The sequence below is a fragment of the Cygnus atratus genome, chromosome 2 (genome assembly GCF_013377495.2).
Source record: "Cygnus atratus isolate AKBS03 ecotype Queensland, Australia chromosome 2, CAtr_DNAZoo_HiC_assembly, whole genome shotgun sequence".
Lineage (NCBI taxonomy): Eukaryota > Metazoa > Chordata > Aves > Anseriformes > Anatidae > Cygnus > Cygnus atratus.
In genome coordinates, this window is record NC_066363.1 from 34202279 (window position 1) to 34221416 (window position 19138).

The following is a 19138-nucleotide window of genomic DNA, read 5'->3' on the forward strand; positions in this document are numbered from 1 at the left end:
TTACCACATTAATGCTGAATGTCTCGTTTGAAAATAAAGTCATTTTCCAGGTGTTGTTAATGACTGAAGGCTGTTAAGACTTTGGTTCTTTAATTAAAGAATTAAGCACTGCTCCAAAATTAATAGGAAATTCCAGTACCTTGCAGGAGGAAAAGACTTCATCTACTCATAGCTTGGTGGCTTCCAACATTTTGAACCTTCTCTTCCTTCTCCAAAGCCTTTGGAGAAACTGAAAGGGGGTGGGTATAAGGGAGGTTGTTTTGTTTAAATGCCAGAGTTTCTCCTTCCCTCTTAGAGCAGGGGTCCACATCCCTCAAACACTTATTACTGAGCTGACTTGGCTGACCAGCCATTTTAGGGCTACGGTCACTTGCCATTTATTCTCCCACCCCACCACTAACTTGCGGTTAACTGGGACGTGGATAACACTGAAAACACTCGGGATGCATATGAAGGACCAAAAATATCTTTAAATGTAAGAGCGCTTCTAAATGTGTGAAAGACTGGCCAGAAACTACCTTAATCGAGCTGAATTAATAATCCCTTAATGCCAGAACGGAGTCCACCCTCTTCCACCCCCTTCCCCTCAGCCATCAGAGCAGCCAAAGGCTCCTTTTACCCCCTTACCTATTTTCCTGGTGTCCATAGCTAGCTGAAGCAGCCAATATTTCCATCACAGACTTATCACAGAGTGCAAGCCTGAAGACTGCACGTGGTGTCCCTGCAATACACGGCCATGCTCGGGGCTGGGGAGCTCTGCCCAGAGGAAAAAAGCTTATCCTTTAATTTTCAATGAGTCTAGCTTCTTTTCAAATGCCAAGAGGCAGAAAGAAATGGTGTAGGGTATTTCAGAGCCATTTCTAAAGGAAAAACGGGCAGCAAGACTTGGGGATTGGGAAGCCAACGAGATGCTTTTTTCCACGATGCGGCTGCTGGACAGCCCTCGCAGCGCTTCCAGCCGCACGCCTTCCTCCACCCATCTCCTTCAGGTGTCCAACAATGGCACACATTTCGGTGGAGTAAGTGACACAGATTTCATGAATGATGTGGAAGCGCTGGCAACTTTTTCGGGAGGGGAGGTAGGGCACCAGATTACATCTCGCCTTAACAATAGCTCAGTGATTCATCCTTCCCAGATTAAAATATCTGAACAAAATTAGCAGCGTTCGTAGCCAAACTCTGTGGTCGTCCTATTGCCAGCACCAATTTGCTCAACCATGAGACAGTATTTGTGGAGAATATTGGAAATGCCTTCCAGATTCCTTACATCACCAGCACAAACCGAGCGTAACCCATTTCAGCCTTTTGCAGGTCAGGTTCAAGCAGAGCAGAGGGAGTTTACACCCAGGTTAAGATCACCATATGCTCCAGATTAACCATTCCAGTTCAGATCTGGTCTGGAGATGCTGTAGAAGGCTTGAAATAAAATAGCAAGAGGTGCTCCTCTTATACCACTCAGCATGCAACTGGTAAGCAGGGAAACTACTCGCTATGTTTTTGCTATTAAATATCTGTTTTAAACCTTCCAGGTATGCTCTAGAGCTTAACCTAAGAGAGGTTCTAGGTATTTGGGGAGCTCAGGGACACATCCCAGTGCACATCTCTCTGCTGCTGCACCATTTCACCCTACTTGTGGGCTTTTTAAAGAAAATCCTCTCTGTTGCCTCTCTTGGGCTACTCTACGAAAAATGGCACAAAGCAGCATCCAATCCCCAAAATTCTCTCAGTAAATTAAGGTTCCTCTGGGGCCCGAGAATTACAAGGCTGAGGCACTAGTGCTGCAGAGAGCACCACCTAACTCCACAAGGCTTACCTGCTACAGCTGGAGTTAGTGAGAATTCACAGCTAAGGCAGATTTTTAAGCAAGTCTCTTCCATGACATAAAAAGGATGTTAGGAAGGACAAACTACTTCGCCTTTTTTTTTTTTTTTTTTTTTTTTTAAGTTTTTAATCTAATTCCTCATTACTGCTGTCCAGCCTTCAATCTCTAGTCAAACCAAGAAAAGTTTAAAAAGGGAGGAATGGCAAGACAAACAGCTTCTTTTAAATCCCCTAGACCAAACTAACAGGAATAGATTTAGTTGAATTTATCCTTCACTAGTCTTACAACAGCAGAAGTGTCAAATTCACCACACACTTCCCGTCATCACTGCTTTAATATAAGTAAGATCTTCCATCCCAAAGGATTCACTGCAATAAACCTTATTCACACACCTGAAGAGTTTTCTCAAAAAAATCAGAAACTTTCCAAGTATAAACTGATGCACATAAGACACTGCAAAGGTATTAGCTCTCATTTTGATACCCTAGTAATTATTTTACCAGCTAACACACTGAAATAACTGAACGCCAACAAGAAATAGTAACTGGAATTCTGTGTAACCTTAAAGTGGTTAAGTGACAAGGTCCACGAGATATAACACCTCCACGGGAGTGACAGAACGTGTGGGTTTTGTACTGCCATCACCACATGTTTTTGCCTTCCTTTCTGCTTGCCCTGTCAAGACCCAGAAGTCACAGGAATTGACCACTCTGCAGTTCAGCTCTGTCATCTTTATGCTGAATGTCACCAGATGTAGGACAAACAAGCCAAACCAATTAGGCTTACGGTTTTCAGATGCTATTGTGTTTTTTGTTTAAAGTTACATTTTCTGAAGAGTTCTACCCCAAAACATAAAATCCCCTTCAGCTGCATAAAAATTGTGGGGACAGAATAGTACCAAATAATTTTATCTCATACCTGCACTTCCGTTGCAAGTGTTACATGCTGTTTAGAGCTGTATCCTCTCCTGTTCAGGATCTGTTCCCCCAAGGTGTAAAGCCCCCTGCCTTTCAGCTGGGGTGCAACACACAAGAGCATACACACTTGCCACACGTGCACAACTCTATGCATTAAGCTTCAGACCAAAGATGTTACTGAAAAATGCACCTTTCTGATTGAGAAATGTAGCTTCTGAAGACATATCAAGTAATTTCCACACAAAGTTTTCCAGGAACATGTGTCTACATGGCTTATTCCCTCCCCACTTTTTTTTTTAAAAAAAGACATTAATTTTGGTCATAAGTACACCTACACTAGTAAATGTACATCATGGTAAATGTTCCATAGTAGTATAGTTGATCTACACTAGTAAATGTATATTCATGATAAATATTTCACAGTAGTATAGTTGAAACGTCACCGCTTGTGCATAAAGTCTCTTGCAATATTTTATATTTACTTGATCAAAAATCTTGTTAATTATGTCTTCATTAAACCTCACTTTTAAGAATCATCAGAGCAATCTTATGCACTTCCATCACAGCCGCTCCGTTTAGGACACACGGACTTACATAGTGTACTATACAAAAATAAGCCTTGAACTTTCATACCAGACCTTCACCAAAGCCTCCTAGTTTCATTTCATTCTGTCCAACCAAAAAAGCCAAAAACTAAAATACAGCTGTTAAATTTTAATCTTTTAAAGAAATTGTAAAATTGTGAAATGTTGCAATGGCACAGTTATGTTTAAAAACACTTGTATACAAGATGTGTAAGCATATTTTTGTTGGTAACCTTTATATTTAATGCTTTTTCCCTACTTTCATAACACTATAAAAGTCTGCCATGACTTTAGGAAGTAGCATAAAAAGCAATCATAGGACAGCCACCATCACCTTTTAAATAACCCCATTATTTTCCATTTCCTTTTTCGCAGAAAACAGAAAATAGCACATGCTGTGAGGATGAGGATCACAGTAAGCACCGATTTTTTTCGCTGTAGATTTAAAATACACTGTTCTGATTAGAGAACAAAAATTGAGTTTACACTTCTGCAGCCCCGAAAACTGCACACACACACACATATAGAGAGAGTTTAAATGTTTATCTGCTATACTATTTCAGTTCACTTTGTACTTAACTGAGCATTGCAAATTTGGATAAAGCAAAGGCATATACCATGCTATAGCTAACTAGCTTGTTCAGAGATAAACTCATAACCTGTATCATCATTAACAGCAAGGCTATTTGCATCTAGTAACTTGTTTTCAAACACACAGCATTTTGAGATATTTAAGTCAAGAGTAGGAGCAGAGTTCATATGAATGACAATGATAATTTTGACCAAGTTTAGTACATTATTTAGGAGTTGATTGTTTCAAATTTATTTAATGTACAGTTTTGCAAGCTTACTCTCACACCAAGATGATAATTAGCACTTTTTTTTTTTTTTTTTTTACAGTCCTACAGTACAGATGAAGTGACAAGGACACCTAAGTTAGTTGCTTTTACCCGGAGCACAGCCTAGCATAGCTGGAATACCCCTTCCAAAGCTTTGAAATTCAAGCATTCCACCTGCACCTAGACATGCCCAGCAACTGAGGATTTAAGAGCATTTTAAAAAGCAATGAAGAGCAGAAGCTAAAAATACCCCGTTACCAAAAGAAAAAAAAATCAGCATAAGGAGGACTATGATGTTATAAGGATTCAACCACAGAATGAAATCATCCTTCCTTCGGAGTCACTGCTCGCTTTCTGCTAACACCAGCACTTATACTTCGTCTTCATTCATTTCCTACACCATCACCCCAAAATTCAGCTCATTTCAAACCCTGCTGGCACCAGTTCCCCATCCGCTCTCGGACTGAAGAGCCGGACAGCCCCGGGCACCTGGCAGAGCTGAGGCTATCGCGGGGCTCACAGCCACCACCCCTTGCCCTGCCTCCTCCCAGACCTCTGAGAGCTGCTTCAACACCTCTTAAACCACATGCACACCACCCACGGGGTGCAGGGGACAGTCAGGGCTGGATGCTAGAGGGAGAAGCAGCCGGTCAGGGCACCTCTTTGCCCTCAAGCCAGCCACAGCTCTCCTTCAGGCAGCACGTACCCAGCCCCATCAGGTAGCACACAAACACCGGCATCTCCAGAAAACCCCAACAGCTTCAAAGCCACTTCTTCCTCAGGAACTTGCAGGGCTTCGTCACGGTGAAGCATGACTAAGTTTTGGACAGAATTTTCCATGCCTTGCCTTTATTATTATTATTTTCCCTTTTTTCCCCCTGCCTTCTTAAAGGGTACCACCCAAAGAGACCCACCCAGTGACACGAGTCAGAAGCCCGGCATACGGAAGCTCGCTGGAAGAGATTCACACATGATTTCCACGAACACTTGGTGGCTAAAAAGTTACCATAATAACACAGCTTTTGATTTGGAGAGCCATTTTGAAGAGCTGCCGCGCAGAGCGGAGCGCCGCTACGCAGCGGGCTGACAGGAGCACACGTGCGGCGCGGGATCCTCGCTGCCGTTCGTGCATTCAGCACTGCCATGCCAAGATGCTGAACTTCAGCCAACGCATGCGAAACCAGTAACAGTCGTACTGAGGGAACCGTGCGGACCAGGTGAGGCGAGCACAAGGGCCGGGAAGACAAGCCACGCACATAAATATTTACTGCAGAGCCGAAGGAAGGCGCAGCAAATGAACGCAATTTTGTAATTTTACTGAAGCCAGTCCGACACAAAGGGAAGGCAATCTTTAACTCAGTCCTAAAGCTCGAAGGGCTCTGTGAATTATAATGATAAATTCGTCTTCTGAATTCATCTCCTAAATCTTTCTCAGATTGTGATTGCTTTCAAGGAGCAACGCATAACTTCACCCTTACACAGGTAAAGCACTTGCTATGTACCTGTAAGAATGATTTTGCTCATGACTTGTCTTTAATTGAAAAATTGTCATCAAGTCCACTTGTATAAAGCGTGCACACCCTGCAGGTTCAGGTAAAAGCTTACAGTTTTATGTTAGGCACAGGATTTGGGACATGCTTACACGCCACCACCAAATGTCATTTCTTGCTTAAGAAACCAGAGTGAAGGAGGAGGTAGAAATCACATTTATAAAAAAATCCCTCTCAACAGCATAAGAGGAAAAAACTCTTCTAAAAAGAGGTACACAACCTCGCTTAATTGAACCCTTTGTGAAGGCAAACAAAACAGGCACCCAGATAGTTACCAGGACTAATAATTAAAACAGGACTTCACTGTTTGCTATTAGGACTCAGACCACTGAGTACCAAACTTAGCATTTAATGAATAAATGAACAAAAAGGAAGTGTTACCCACTTTGATTATCACAAATTAATCTTTTCTCTTAATCTTAAAAAGCAAATACTGCTGTACCAATAAGCAGTACCAATAATTCTGGTGCATCTTTGGATGGCAGCATTAGCAGCACAAGAGGAGTTTTACACCGCTGCTGCTGAGCACCGGCACTAAACTCAGAAGAAATTTAATGCTGAGTGTGCAAGTACTAAAGAAAAAAAACGTCTCTGCTCGGGCTTTAAGAGCTGTCCGTTTCTCATTTATTTTGCACAGGTTATTAGAACCAGCTCCAATACGCATGCGGAATCACAGAAACCTCCGGTTCCCCCACTGAGCATTAGTGAATCCACAGAGCACATGTTAACCTACATGCTTACTGCCTCTTAGGCTGTACTCGAAATGGAAAGACAACCCGTATTTCCATAGTTTTAAATAGCTAGCATCCCTGCAGGACACGCATTTCTTCTAAGCATCCCGCCTGACTAATTGCGGGGCGGCTGCAAAGTTTGCGCAGTCGGGACAGGAACAAATACCGGGATACTGCAGCTCTCCTGCGAGGGTCAGGAGGAGCACACGCTGACCAGCAGCGGCAGCTTTTAGCTCTCTGTCACATAGCTGTGCTGCTCCCCTCGCACGCAGGACCTGCTCAGGTAACCCAAGACAAGGCTCGCTGCACGAGGGCTCGCACCACCGGGATCCCCTGTGACCAGCACCATGAAGAGACACTTCAGTGTTGAAAAGTTCTCGCTTGACCCCAGAGAATGGATATGCCTCTGCACACCACAGTAACAGTTTTCCAAAGGAAAATGTGGCTCATTCAGGTACCCGGTGGCCTCAGTGGGAAGGACCATGCATGGCAGCTCCCACCTGTGACCAACCAGCACCGTGGCAGCCTGCACTTTCCAGGATGCCATTAGAAAAAAAATATTCCAAAATTGGAAACTATATCCCAAAACTCAGACAAGTAAATTTTATACCCCACCCCCCCCAGTTACCTGCCTGTGGTTGCTGTCAAGCTTTCACTGGAAAGTCATTTAAAGAGTTTTTTACCAAAATTTGCAACAGGAAAAAGAGAAGAGACGCGGTTTACACTGTAAGGGTTTTCTCTTACCTTGGACTAAACTACTGCCTAAATTCCTCATCAAACATCCTACAGGTTATTGTTTCCAAGTACTGCCGTAAAGACACATTGTTTTGAAGTTTTTATTCTAGAAGCGGGAGGAAGAAACGAACTGCTGTCCTACGATAACTAGGAAGTCGCCATCACATAAAAAAATCCCCCAGAAGCGTACAAACCTAACAGCCCGCTTTATCACTAAAACCAAATTTCTGGAGGATCTCTTCTGTAACAGTTTTAAAACTACTGTTGGTCATCGCGTTCAACACCCCCACCCCATGTCTGCTTTCTTTTCAAGAGCTAGCTTTTAGCCTTTGCTGCCTGGCACACGCAGTTTCCCTGTCAAGGCTGGGGCAGTTTTGCAAACTCGGTTTCCCGAGAGCCTCTCGGCGGCGGGCTGAGGACTTCCTCCGAGGGCCAGGGGGAGCAGGAGCAGCGAGCACGCGGGATCAGGCCCCGGGATGAGAGCTGCCTGCAGTAGCCATGTGCCGCAGCTCCACTTCAGTGGGTTTGCCACCCCCCTCCCCTTCGCTAGCCCTCTCGCCCTGCTGTTTCCTCAAAAACGAGCCCCTCTTTGATGCGGACAGGCTGCATCTTTAACAGATCACTCCATGTGTTTGTTTTTGTTTTTTTTTTTTTTCATTCCACCCCTAACCACTGTTTAGCACGAAGCTTCAGGAAAACAAGTAACTGAGAACACATCTAATAATTGAAGATACGTTTTTGTCAACACGGTGTTTTGTTCACGCAGACCGGAGCTCACTCCAACTGGAATTTTAATTCCTGCACCACGACGCTTAAGGCTCCGTTAGGGTGCAGCGAGCTCCATTTTTGAGGGAAAACTTACTTTTAAATTTTAAAAGTCCAGGTCCTGTGAAATCAATTTCCCAAAAGAATACAATCCTGCCATTTTCAAAGGGGAAAAATGTATTAGACACGCAGCGTAGGCTACATATTTTAAAATAGCGTTCCTAAAGTTCAGCTGAGCATGAAAGTTAATCTTTCAAAAGTGAACATTCAGCTCCAATTGTGTTCAAGTGTACCAACACTAGCAAAAAAAATGGACTATTTTTATAAGTTCTCCGGATATTTTTAGCAGGTCTCTTCTTAAACTGCAACTGATTTTATGGTAGTATGTTCTCCTATATACACATTTTTAAGGATACACACACACGGTTCGAAACATTTCTCAAACTACAGCCACTCTTTCGCTACCAAGACATCAAAAAAATTAAGATGGAATAAGGCCCTTCCCACCTGAAGATCTTTCATTTCAAGACTGTTTCATTTCAATACTTAATCCCATACCTAAGAAGCGTCAGATGCGTTTTGTTATCCATGCTCTACTCCGAATTTCAACTTGATTAATACAGAATATGCCTCATCTTGCCTGTTAGAGGCAGTTTCCCATTCAGATGGGCAAAAGGACAGTTTTAGGTGATGCTGGCTCCAGTGCACCACGAAGAGGCAGGCAACAGGGGAAGCACATTGCTGCTGGGGTTACACTACACAGGAGATGGCATTTACACTGCGACCGTCTCTTGTGCAAGCTGCTGCGAGAATGCACTTCGGTGAAATAACAACTCACGTTATAGCTGGGTACAATTTTCCTTTCAAAATTTCAACACAAAACAAACGCACCTTTTTTCCACCCTGCTTTTTTATTGTTATTACATGTTACACGCTCAGTATTTTAATATTTACCCTAATATTGACCCTATACTTGGCAAATAAAATGTGTTACTAAAAATATTCAACTATAAACATCAAGATTTTCTTCTTGGCTAAACGTATGCATCTTTCTACACACAAACCTATATTGCAGATTTGGAAAGATGCAAAAATAGGAGATTATATATAGAGATAGAATTTGTTATATTTTTAATTACCTGAAACATGCCCAAGCATACAGAAGCTCTTGCTCCTATACAGAAACTTTCCAGAGCCAAATTGCTTACTGCAGGTGAGGAGAAAAAAAAATAACTGCCACTGCAGTGCCCACACTGATAAGCGAGCCCAGGAGCACCAAATCTGCTTCTCCACAGCATACCCCAAGCCCAGAGACCCTCACAGGTTTCAGATGGCACTTTTAACAATATTGTCTTTATTTGGACAGCAAACGCAGATAAATATATAGAGAGATGTAACACACTGCATTTATGGTGAGTCACATTTCTAGACAAAATAAGGAAAACTTCGGTTTTTATCTTAGCTTTCCACCCTTAGCATTTAAGTCCACATACCCCTCTATACCCTGCATCAGATAACCATTTTGCATACAAAAACAAGTTGAGAGAGCACCCATAAGAAGAGAACCGCTCTGAAGCACCCCAGAAGCGCATCCTGCACCTCAGTACTGTTAAGTGCATCAATTCCACTCAAACTTTTCCACCTATTTTTTCCCCCTCTGCAAAACATGAAAAGTTACCCTCACATTTTATAACATTTAAATTTTGCACCCATTCTCCATCTGTTTTCTGATTTAAAATAAACAAATTCCAATCAAAAAGCCGACTCAAACTGCAAGAGCAGAAATCCCACACCCATACAGCACAGTGCCTGTCTCACTGGACAAAGTCACCAAAAAAAAAAAAAAGCTGAGTCCCTACCCATGCTCCACACCACTGTGCTCTCTTTATCAAGAGCTCAGGAGGAGAAAGCCCTGAAAGTTAAGATGAACTCAGGGAGAGGAGGCTTAAGGAGGGAAGTTTGTTTTTGAGCCCTGCCCACAGTTAAGAAGGTGTATTTTAATACTGCCTGGGTCCCTGCTCGTGGGCATTATGGGAAGCTTCACATTTTCTGTTAGGTAGGTAAATCCCAAGCTATTCAAGATTTTTTCAGGTCAAGACTAAGCATTTGAAGTCCACCCAAAAGCTAACCAGAAGCCATTAAAGGACTCCAGCACTGTAGAGTCCTATGCTGTGCACTTAAAAGAGTGACTGAAATGAATGCCTCCATTTTACAAAAATACCACCTTCAAGGGCTCAAAAAGATGGAAAAGTGTTTTTATTACCCTACGCTTAAAACAAAAAGAAAGATTTTTTAAACATTTTCTGATTATACTTTACTACCCATGAATTACACTCCCAAAAAAAGTTTTTTTTTAAATCCATCCCTACAAAATTTACCACATCTACACAAAACTTAATGTCTACTACAAGTATGCTCTCAGAGTATCTTCCACAAAAGGAAGGCAGAAAAAAAGAGAACAAAACCAAACTTTCAAGATGCAAGTTTAGAAATGTGTTTCATGTACTTCAGCCTATTAAAAAAAAAATGCAACAAGAAGTGATTTTGATGACCAGACAGTATGAGGAATTGTTATGAAGAATTTTCTGTTCTTGCATTACAACTTGTTGTCTATATAAGAATCACAAAATCTGTCCAGGTTTGTATTTTCCACTATAACTGTAACTTTCAAAGATCTTTTTTCCTCAAAAAAAAAAAAATCCTGCTCACATCTGCAAAAGTAATGTGAGAACAGAGACTAAACCCCCCAAATTCACTATGTAAAATTTTGACCCTTAGCTTTTGAAAACACTAACTTGGACCCAGGCATGGCCCTCAGCCTCCTTCCACAGAAAAGAGCGTGAATAATGCTGGTGAGTGGCATTTTCTATCACGCCTTCTTACATACAGCACGTTTCACCCTGCTTCATATTTACAGAAGCAAAACTAAAAATGTCTGCCACTAATTTTTTAATTTTTTTTAAATAATCCTGACTGCTGTAGCCACTAGACATAGGTTAGCCCTGTGAAGCCGCTTCCCACCGCCTTGCGCACACAAGCCACAAACCCTAATTATACGAAAAATTAGCAACACAATTCAACGCCCATCCCACAGCGCAAGGCTCTCTCCTGGAACAGGCGGGTTTTTGTGAGGACTTTGGGGCCTGTTTCCCTCAGATCGGCCTTCCTTCGGCCACTTGAGCATTACAGGTGAAGCAGAGCTGGAAAGCCATTACCTGTGCCACGGCTGTCAGGAGGCCACACCACCCGCATGGCACACCTCTGTGCCTCTCCTCTCCCGAATTAACCCCCCCCCCAGGAGAGACAAACTGAATTTATTTTCTCAACAGAAACAAAGGACCCCAGATGCGTGGCGGAAAAAGAATTGGCCTTCCAATCAGAGAAAATGCCTCGTCATTACCACAGTTCAGTTCAGGTGTGGCGAGCACTGTAGGCACCTGGAAGGGCCAGGCACAGCCCCAGGTGCCCCCAGTTAGCACCATCCCTTCCCCCTCATCACACACCAGCGACATCAGGGCCATCTGAATAATCAGATTGCAGCACACATCGCCTTGCGAGGTGCCAGCTGCTCCTGGGTGGCCATGAGGTAGCACCCAAAGGCCTATGCCACAAGTTTCATGGGCTCAGGGCTGTGGCCATCCTCCTGCACAAGAGGAGAGCTAATCCAAACCATGACTGTGACCAACCGTGCCCCCCGTTCCTCTGCCGAGCGTGACTAGCAGGCAGAATTATTGCAATGCCTTCGCCGAGTTTTAAATAAAGTGACCTAAACCTTTAAATATTGCCATGGCCTTCCTCCATGCAGAGGGGTCCGAATGCAGAAATTCTGCATTCCTTTTGCATTCCCTTGAGATTTCCATAGTAAGTCAGGAATCTACTCCGAGCTTATTAAAGACTTTGCACCTCCCCCAAAATAATTCCCCACCCTTCCATCAAGAAAACCTTGACCAGGCCCCTTCTTTCAGCGGCAGCGTATCCAGCCCTCCCTCTTTAAATACTTCCAGGGGGAGGGGAGGCCGAGAGCCACACACAGGCTCTGCACAGCAGGTAGAAAGGTAATTTTGCAAACCTGGGTGTGCCCACTCCAAACGTGAAGATTCAGCAGGGGCTGGAATGCAGTGACTATGGGGCCCAAGAATCTCCCTCCCAACAGCCCACCAGGCACCCTCCATTGCCTCAGCTCAGCTCCATGGCAGCCCCGACCAACACCACCTTCTGACCTCCCTTTACGTGACAAGGATATGGAGTGCCAAACTCTTACCCTTTCCTCCCAGCCACCTCAGCGGAGAGATACTCACAAACCACCTCTGGGAGCAATAGGATATACACACACACACCCCAAAAAAAACAAACAATTTAGGAATTTGTGAGGCAGTGAGCTAGAACTCCCCATGAAGCACCCTCACAGCAATAGGGGGGCAATACAACGTACTGAATAATTTCTATACAACATACTGAATAATTTCAAAGCACTACAAAACAAATTTTTGCTGCTATGAAGCATCTTTTGACCCAACTTAATTGTACACTCACGCTTTAAGACAGATTTGACGTATTTAAATGTGTGTGTAGATATATATTTAAAATGGTGTCACTTCCCTGCCCGTTTCAGACACAGTGGAGCACGCAGGGCTCCATGGAAGGCTCCCCGGCCCTGCAGCGTGCAAACGCACTGGGTGGGCCTGGTGAGCAGCACCCCCCACCCTGGCCGTATCTGACACCCTCCCCTCATCCAAACTCATACAGGGACTCCAGATAAGTTACTTTGAAAACACATTAGTGACCATTTGCACCAAAACACTCAACTCTTGAAGGCTGTGCTTTTATGCATATCCAGCAACTCTAAATACACACCCAGTAAGCAACGTCCAGAGACATGGAAAAAAATCTCCAACTTTGTGACACCACCCCTCAAAAAAAGAAAAAGTATTGTACATCTATAAAAGGAACAAGAAAGTTACTTTTACGTATGGAGGCCACTGAATGAATTTTACGTGGCTTTCTATATTTGATTTTGGAAAAGGGGGAGTGGAAACAAAGGGGAAGGAAGTGCAGTTATGAGAAATGCAATTTAATTTTCTGTTAAACAGCAGTATAAATCCAAACTGTGTGTGTTTTAACAAGTAAGATCTTTGGGAGAAACAATGAAGGTATACTGATACAATTATATCTGTTTTTTTCCCCCTTCCAGTATAATGCCTATACGTAGGCAACGCGTGCCTAGAGAAGTGCTAAAGTTCAGTGTACAGTTCCTCTCAACCCAAGTTACAGACAGATCCACATTTCTGATAACTGCTAGTTCACAAATATGAAGACACACTACCAAATATGAAGAATGGACTTTTACACTGTTTCAGCTGATGACTAAAAGGACAGGAAAATACATTTAAACACATTAAACAATGATTCAAAAAGTTGGGGGCGGGGGGTGGTGGGGTGAAGGGCACAGCTATTTTTAATTTACCTTTACCATGAGTGAAATGAATTTGTTTTCAACAGCTTAAAGAAAATGTTATTTGTGCAAGCTTGAGATGATTAAGCATGATAATAAAGTTCATTTATTATGGAGACTGGTAGGAAGTGATCAATTCTTACGTGTGGCATGGACTTTTCCTCCTCAAAACTAAACATATTTTCTATCTACAATAATCTTTTTATATACAAAAGATCTGAAATACAGACTGCTGTAAACCAAAGCCATATATCTTGCATTATAAATGAGAAAGAGCACATATAGCATATTAATTTCCAATGAAAAGTATCAAATATAACCATAAAGATTACCGTGCTATGAATTGGCCCAGAGAGGGGCTCGCCCCCTGCCTTAACTAGATCAAGAATCCTCCATACTTTCTCAAGCAAACATTTCCTCCAACACTAAATAGTGATTAAACTTTTAATTCTCAAACACCAAGTCACAATACCCAGCAAGACAGCTAATTCACCTTCTCAAATCAACTACGTTGAAGAGACTGCCCTTTTTAAAACAACCCTGAAATAGCAGAAGCCCCTTTTAACAAAGTTACACAGACAGACATACTTCCCAGATTGAATAATGGAGTGCAGGAACAAGCACGTGGAAAGTTTGATCTATTTTGCTATTTACTATCTAGTGCACGCCAGGTTTTCTCTGATCTAAACATTTGTGAAAGAAACACGCTGAATTGCTATAGGCAGTATCAAAATACTACCCTGCTATATTGCAACTATTCCTTCTTTACGTGAGGCCCACAAAATTACTACCTTGCAAGAATTAAACATACATTTAGAAATTAAGGATGCATAAATCCTGTCCTTATTGGGAAGAAATCATTCTCCTGCTGCTTCTCTATACCAGCTCAAAATAGTGATGAAAAATCCTCCCGAACACAGATATTCAAACACAGACCTACACTACGTGTCTATAAAATGCTGCGGACTCCAACATGGCAGGATCAGAAAATATGTATACCAGGATATTTACAAAATGCCTTTTGTTGCTGGAGCAGGGCTCATGTGCTTGCCCGTTATACAGTCCACAACACATTTTATTTCCTGCTAACACGCAGATTTTTAACTCCTCTCAAGAACTTTAAAATTTAAAATCTTCACAATCCTCTGCCTTCGGACCACAATAACCTGCTTCTCCCACAAGAAGGCTTTTTTTTTTTTTTTTTTTTAATCCTACGGTGTTGCTTGGCCAATCCAGCCCATTAGAAATACATGGGGCGATTCTAGAAAGCCTCTAGGACAGCGTAGAGAGCACGGCTGGGTGTTTAAGAAAGCAGCCCATTTATCTACGGGGAATAGAAACACAAACCTAAGCATTTTTCAAATTGCTTCTCGCTGGGTAAATAAGGGTAATCTGAGGAGGGAGGGGAAAAAAAAAAAAAGAAAGAAAGAAAAACAAAGAAATTACCTTTGTCTTTTAGGGACCGAATGCTCAACTTCTATGAGTTTCCCATGCAGCTCCACTTTACCTGCAGAGCCGAAGAGAAGGGGGAAAGATTGGAGAGCGGCCGCGCGTCCCCCGCGCCTCCCCGCCGGGCTCCGCAGCGGCGCGGGGCAGGAGCCGGGAGCGCAACACGTTACGGGCCGGCCGCCGGCGGCCGAGCGGGGCCCCGGGGCGCTAACAAAGCCCGGCTCCCGGGGCTGCTTCGGGCAGGGCCGAGCCGAGCCGAGCCATGCCGAGCCGCCGGGCCTCGGACACGGGCGGAAAATAGGAAGAGAAGCACCACCGGCACCCCCGAGCTGGCTTTCCCAGCAGAGGATGCGTAAAGCCGCTTCGGCCGTATTTTATTTTTTTTTTATCGCTATTCTTTTTTATTTATTTATTTATAATATATATATTTTTTTAAAAGCCACCCGAAAACAGGATGTCGGGGCCAGGAGCCGGCGCGCTGCTGGAGGCGGTGATGGGTGCGTGAGAGCAGCGAAAAGAAACCGAAATAAATCCCGGGCGGTGCGGGGAGGGCAGCAGCGGCTCTCCCCCCCCCCCCCAAAACCCCAAGACTTTGGGGCCGGGTGGGCGGCTCGCCCCCAGCCCTGCGGGGAAACCCGCGGCCTGCGCCCAGCCGCAGCGATGGGGGCGGAGGGGGGGGGTCCTGCCACCCCCCCCCTCCCCCTCCAGCCCCAGGCTGTGGGGTGGGGAAAAAACATGGGGGCCGCCGCAACGCGGGGCCGTGGGCCCAAGGCTGCCGCCCCTGCCGGCCCCATACGACCCCCCCCCCAAACACCACCGCCCCCCCGGGGGGCCGGGGAGCAACGGGGGAACGGCCCCGGCCGTGCCTGAGCTGGTACCGGGGGTGGGGGGCACAGCGGGGACCCCCCCCTTCGGCCCCTCCATCTGGGCAGCCGGAGCCGTCGGGGAAATTTGGGGGGGGGGGGGGGGGGGGGGGGCCTGAAGGATGGGGCCGGGAAATTCGGAGGTGGGGGCCGAAGGATGGGGCCGCTCACCTGAAAGTGCCTCGATGGCCTTCATGGCCCAGCTCTCGTCGGGGCAGTCCACGAAGGCGTACCCCGTCTTGACCAGGAACTGGCCCGAGAAGGGGATCTTGGAGTCCTTAAAGAGACTTTCCAGGTCGAGGGGGCTGACGTTCTCGCCGAGGTTGCCGATGTAGAGCTTGTTCATCTTCCTGGCGGCTCGGGGAGGCGCGCACGGCGGGCTGCAACCCTCGTCTTGCGAGAGGAGGTGGGGAGGGAGGGGGAAATAAAACAAAATGCGATGGAGGAAGGAGAGAGAGAGAGAGAGAGAGAGAGAGAGGACGGGAAGAAAAAAAAAAAAAAATCAGATCTGCAGCTCGCGTCCCTCCCTCCCTCTCTCAAGGGGTAAAAAAAAAAAAAAAAAAAAAAAAAAAAAAAAAAAACCGTGGCCAAATGGGAGCCCTAAGTGCCTGCCGTGCTACCCGGGCGCATGGGGGGCGCGGGGGAAACACCCAGCGCCGGGGCCGCGGATGGCGGGCTGAGGAGAGGAAAAGGAGGAGGGAAAGAGGGAAAAAAAAAAAAAAAAAAAAACTACTTTTTTTGTCTTGCCCCCGAGCCCCTTTGGCAGCAGCAGGCGGACTATGAAAATGTCACACTACGTGCGTGCAGGCGCCGCCTCTCCGTATAAAAAAAAAAAAAAAAAAAAAACACACAGAGAGAAGGGAAGGGGGAGGGAAGGAGAGAAGGGGGGGGAAAAAAATTACTTGAATATTCCGGCTTTTTGAATGAGCCACGTGTTCAAACTACAAATCAACTTCTCACGTGAGGAATCCCAGCTCTTCAATTAGCGAGCGGCCGGGGCGCGCACACAGCCGGAGGAGGAGGAGGAGGAGGAGGGGTGAAGGCCGGGGGGGGGGGGGAGGCTGCCCAGGACAGGACAAGTTTAGAGAGGGCCGGGAGCTGGGGGGGGAGGGAAGGGGAAACCGGAGCCGGGTGGGCGAGGGCCCTGCGCCGCCTCTGCCCTTCCGCCGGGGGGGCCCCGAGCAGCGCCGTGCGCCCCCGCTACCCGAAAACGGCTGGGGCGGCCGCGCCTCCCCCTGCGAGCTGGGGGGAGCCCAGCCACGGAGGGAGGGGAAAAGGCACCGCAATGCCCGCCCCCCCCCGGCCGCTCCTCCCCCGGCGGGCCAGGCTGGGGGGATTGTTCATTGGGGTCGCGCCTGGGCGAGATGGGGCGGGGGGAGGAAGAGGAGGAGGAGGAGGGATGGGGGTGGGGATGGGGGAAGGCGGAGGGGGTGGGGGAAGGTGGGAGGGGGAGGTGGGGGGCGGGGGTCTCTGCAGCCCCGGCGGAGCCCCATATGGTAATGTTTCTGCAGGGCTCTGCCGAGGAAAGGAGGGAAGAAAAGGGGAGGGGTAAAAAGGAAAAAAAAAATAAAATATATATATATATATAAAAAAAAAGACAAAGGGGTGGAGGACGGTTGGCCGGGGGGAGGATGGGGAAGGGGAGACCCGCGGGGCGAGGGGGCCGCGCTGGGTCCTGCGGTTCCCGGGGGGGGCTCGGGGTGCGGGGGGGGGTCCCCGCTCGCTGCTCGTCTGCTTGGCGGCGGAGGGGGCCGGGCGCTGCCCCAGGCTGGCGGGGGCACACAAAGGGCTCGGCGCCCCCCTCCCTCCCTCCTTCCATCCCTCCCTCCCCCCCCGGGCCGGTTTAAGGAACCATTCATAATTCTCCCCATTCGTGCGGATATACAATGGTGGGCTTGTGGGGGAGGGGCCGGGGGGGGGGGTGGTGGTGTGGAGCCTTTCCAGCGCAAACAAAATGTTGCCCGAAAAGATGAAGAAAGGAGACGGAAATGAAAGCCAGCGCTGCGCTCCGCACCGCCAGCTCGGAGGGCTTGTCTGAAGGATTTCGGAGCACTTTTACCGGAGGGCTGCCCCTCTTTCGCCCCGACCCCCGCCGGCCGTGGACGGGCTTTCCACGCGGCCGCCCCCACGCGTGGCCCCGCTCCGGCTCCTCCGGGGGGCCCCGGCTTTGCCCCCGAGGTGGGGGGGGGGCCCGGCCTTTGTTCCCCCCGTGTGTCGCCAGCAGCCGCCCCCCCGTCGCCCGACAGCGTCGCGACATCGCCCCGCGGGCTCCTCGCTCGGGCCGGGGAACTTTGAATTGTCACCTCCCGGCCGGGGCAGCGCGCCCCTGGGCGCAACTTCCATTTCGGAGCAGATCGGCAAACAGTTGTCTCGGGGGGAAAAAACAGATTCTCGGTATTTTTATTTTTTTTTTCCTACTCTACTAACCCGGCGACGGCTCGCTGGCGCTGGCCGTGGCACTTTCCCTAGCCGAATTTGGGTTTCGTTAGCCCACCCCGAGCAGCCTGCCTAAAAGGAACAATTCCCCGTGGGAGCTGAAAGCAGCCCCCTCCGAACTACCGGCTCCTTGGTCAAACTTGGGCGGGGAACCAGCCGCTCTCCTCGCAGATTAATTGCGTTCTTCGTAAATCTGATTTTGTACCGAATTTCCAAGGCAGGCTGCATGCGCTCATTTCGACGTGGTTGCTCCAGAGCCTTGTCTGGGGGCTCCTCGTAAAGCTGCTAACCAGGGTGCACACATTACATTTACTATTCCACTTTGCTAATCTGTTTTGCTGCAAGATTTATTATTTTTTTTAAAGAAACGAAGCTTGGGAATTCACAATAACAGGACGCATCGCTTGGCCAACATCACAAAATCCTTCACAATCAGATGGTTGGGGGAAAAAAACCCTGCTTATTAGCAATCCCTTTCTTTTGATACTCTGAAAACATCCTGCTAATAAGCTGAAATATTTTCTGTAAAGCTAAATAATGTATAGCTTTGTTTGTCAAGAAGTGTGGGTTGGTTAGTGGTTTTGTGAGTAAATCCAAATCTTGAATGCCAAAAAAAAAGGGCAAATCAACAACAAAAACTTGCTCACGTTGCTGGATAAATCCCCGCTTCCCTTTGCGCACGAGCACGCTCCGGACCAGCTTGGCACCCCAGACCCTCACCCTCTGGAGTGTGTACTTTTACAATTTGAGGCGTAATTCCCTTCGGCAGTCCCAAGCCCAGCACGCCGGGATGCTCCTACAGCTACCGCCTTTTCCAAGCCACCTCCGCGGGCAGAGCCGCGCCGAGAGGCGGTGCGTCTTTTATTTTTATTTCATTTTCCATTTCATTTCATTTCATTTTTTCCCCCCCCCCCCTCGAATTCCGACCGCGTCCGCTCATCGCCCACCCAAACCGAGCCGCGGAGAAAAACCACGGCGAGCAGCGGGAGGCGCGG

The 19138-nt window shown here is 46.8% G+C and overlaps 1 protein-coding gene across 2 annotated transcripts in view; it reads right to left on the reverse strand.

Annotated features, from left to right (window-relative positions):
- IGF2BP3 (insulin like growth factor 2 mRNA binding protein 3) overlaps positions 1-16928 on the reverse strand; it is a 109560-nt gene extending 92632 nt beyond the window's left edge. Inside the window, exons 1-3 of one of the 2 annotated variants that reach the window (XM_035562452.2) lie at positions 16610-16928; positions 15879-16100; positions 14842-14902 (exon numbers count right to left, since the gene is read on the reverse strand). In XM_035562452.2, the coding sequence (XP_035418345.1) occupies positions 14842-14902; positions 15879-16053 (236 nt within the window). In that variant the 5' untranslated portion in view covers positions 16054-16100; positions 16610-16928. Of the gene's footprint in view, positions 1-14841; positions 14903-15878; positions 16101-16440; positions 16519-16609 lie in introns of those variants that run through there. The other variant, XM_050708833.1, reaches the window with a different exon arrangement.
- Between the last annotated feature and the right edge of the window lie 2210 nt (positions 16929-19138).